This window comes from Rhagoletis pomonella, unplaced genomic scaffold (assembly GCF_013731165.1).
Source record: "Rhagoletis pomonella isolate Grant_MI unplaced genomic scaffold, Rhpom_1.0 Rhpom_scaffold_06035, whole genome shotgun sequence".
NCBI classification, from domain to species: Eukaryota; Metazoa; Arthropoda; class Insecta; order Diptera; family Tephritidae; genus Rhagoletis; species Rhagoletis pomonella.
Genome location: NW_023464569.1, coordinates 1 through 2,506, shown reverse-complemented (window position 1 = coordinate 2,506; position 2,506 = coordinate 1). Strand labels below are relative to the sequence as shown.

The 2,506-nt window shown below is 37.4% G+C and overlaps 1 protein-coding gene across 1 annotated transcript; it reads left to right on the top strand.

Moving 5' to 3' along the window:
• Positions 1-429: 429 nt before the first annotated feature.
• On the top strand, positions 430-831 carry LOC118755346 (the record flags this gene model as incomplete). The annotated part of the gene is made up of 1 exon (XM_036490186.1): positions 430-831. A coding segment is annotated over exon 1 (402 nt), but the record flags the coding sequence as incomplete, so codon positions are not given.
• Positions 832-2,506: the final 1,675 nt, after the last annotated feature.

The following is a 2,506-nucleotide window of genomic DNA, read 5'->3' as shown; positions in this document are numbered from 1 at the left end:
AGCGCGTAGACGCACATTTTGCGAAGCGGTGACCATGAATAAAAAGAATAGGAACTATGAGAAATTTAGGAAAATGAGAGAGAAAAAGAAAAATCTTAAAAGGATTTGTAGAAAAATTATCTCGCCGATAGTAACGCTAAAGGAGAATAACCGATTCTTAGCAAAAACAAAAATAGGTGGTCACGATGTGTTAGCACTCTTGGACTCAGGACCAGGTGCCAGCTGTTTGGGAAGGAACGCGGAAAAACTCCTCGAAGGACAGGAACACCTCATAGTGCCGATTAAAGGTCAAAATATTCGTATGGCGAATGGAGGGGACACGGCGGGGGTAGGAGTTGGGACGATGCGAATAGAGACCTTGAATTTTTGATAGTACCAGGACTACAGCAGGAAGTTTATCTTGGCGTCGACTTCTGACAGGCATTTGGTATGAGTGTTGTGAGCAAGGGTGTGACTACGAGTATGAACAATGCTGTTGTGGAAGAGCTAACACCCGCTGAGGGTGACCTAACATTCGACGCGGAGCAGCATGACTTGACCCATGACCAGAGTGTGGCTTTAGAACGGGTCAAGGCCCAATATCCCTCCTTTGCGGTGCTAGGGTTGGGCAAGACGGATATAGAGGAACACATAATAGAGGTCACAAACGAAAATCTCCCGGTGAAGCAAAGGCATTATCGTATCTCGCCCGCTATCCAGAAACTTATATATGCAGAACTAGACAGGATGTTGGAGATGGGCGTGATAGAAGAGAGTAATAGCAGCTGGAGTTCTCCTGTTTCGCTGGTGGTAAAGGGTACGAAGAACCGGCTTTGCCTGGATGCGCGAAAGGTGAATAAGCGCACAATAAAAGATGCGTATCCGCTCCCCCATATTGACGGCATCTTAAGCAGATTACAAAACACCCGTTTTATTTCCGCCATTGACCTGAAAGACGCATTCTGTCATATACCCTTAGAGAAAAAATCGAGAGAGAAAACTGTCTTTACTATACCTGGGAGACCTCCGTATCACTTTACCGTCATGCCATTTGGGCTGTGCAATGCTGCACAACGTATGTGTAGACTTATGGCGTACGAGCGAAGAAAAAAAATATATAATACGAGAAGCAGGGAAGTTAGGTTTCAAGTTGGACAAGTGGTATACCGCCGAAACTTCAAGCAAAGCTCTAAGAAAGAAAACTGTAATCCAAAACTAGCTCCAAAGCAGATTAAGTGTGTCATCTTAAAGGTGATTTGCAATTCGATGTATGAACTTGTTGATAGTAGTGGCAAGCAGATCGGGGTATACCACGCTAAAGATATCTTTGTGGCATAGTTAGATAACTGTGTTGTATGTTGAATGTTTAGAGTTATGTGGCACATCGTTTTGTGTTAGTTGCAGCCACTTGAATGCCCTTAACAACTTGACAACTATCTAAGTGTATTTTATTTTACCACTTGACATCTCTATTCCTACATATATTTTATGACTCTTTCTATGATTATTTTATTATTTGTAAATCTTCTTCTGTGATATTTATTTATTAATTTGACTATTAATGTGATTATTTATTTTATGTACTTGTTTTATTTATTTATATATTTTTTTGATTATTTATTTATTTATATATTTTTTGACTATTTATATATATATATATATATATATATATATATGTATATATAATTATTTATTATTATTTTTATGTTTTGATTATTTATATTTATTTATTTATGACCTTTTTCCAATCTGTGATATAGACATAAGTTGCATATACATACGTAGCGGTAGTAGTGACCTGTGATATAGTGTAGATACATATGTAGTTATATACAATAACCATTGATAGCCATGCCAAGCTTCTAATATTCATCTAGGTTGTAACAAATCGTTAATTTAGTTGAAGTGTTTGGTTAATACCAATCAATATTTCTTTGAAGCATATTTCAACAAATTCCATTCAACTTAACGTATGGTTCATAAAAGGATGTTATTAAGCTCTGCTAATGCAGATAAGCTTTCTTTCAACACATGGTTTAGTCATAGTTACCAAATCTTAGTTGAGGCAACCACGATTTGGTTTGAGAGTGGAACATATTCATGCTTGTGAGCCACCCCTAAAGAATACTGAGCGCTCTCTGAGCACATGTGTGTTTCACATACGAAGAGCGCCAGCTGAGCAATGCACACAGTGATCGGACTTCTACCACATTGTGGTAGATCTGCCACTTTTTTGAGCATCTACCACATCTACCACACAAGGTCTGAAATCTACCACATATTCGCGTTTTTGAGTAGTTTTAGTTAATTTTAAGAGCGAAAATTGTCCAACACTAAACACTAACAACAGGCAAAAAGGTGAGGATAAAATAAAGTGTAAAATAGTAAATTTCCTTTACAAAATATATGATTTATAAAAAGAATTAATAGCGAAAATGGTAAAAACGGCGATTTTTTGTGAAAGCATTAGCAAATTTCAGTGCATCTAAAGTTTCTAAAGCGTTCTTTACTTGTACTTGAGAATTTT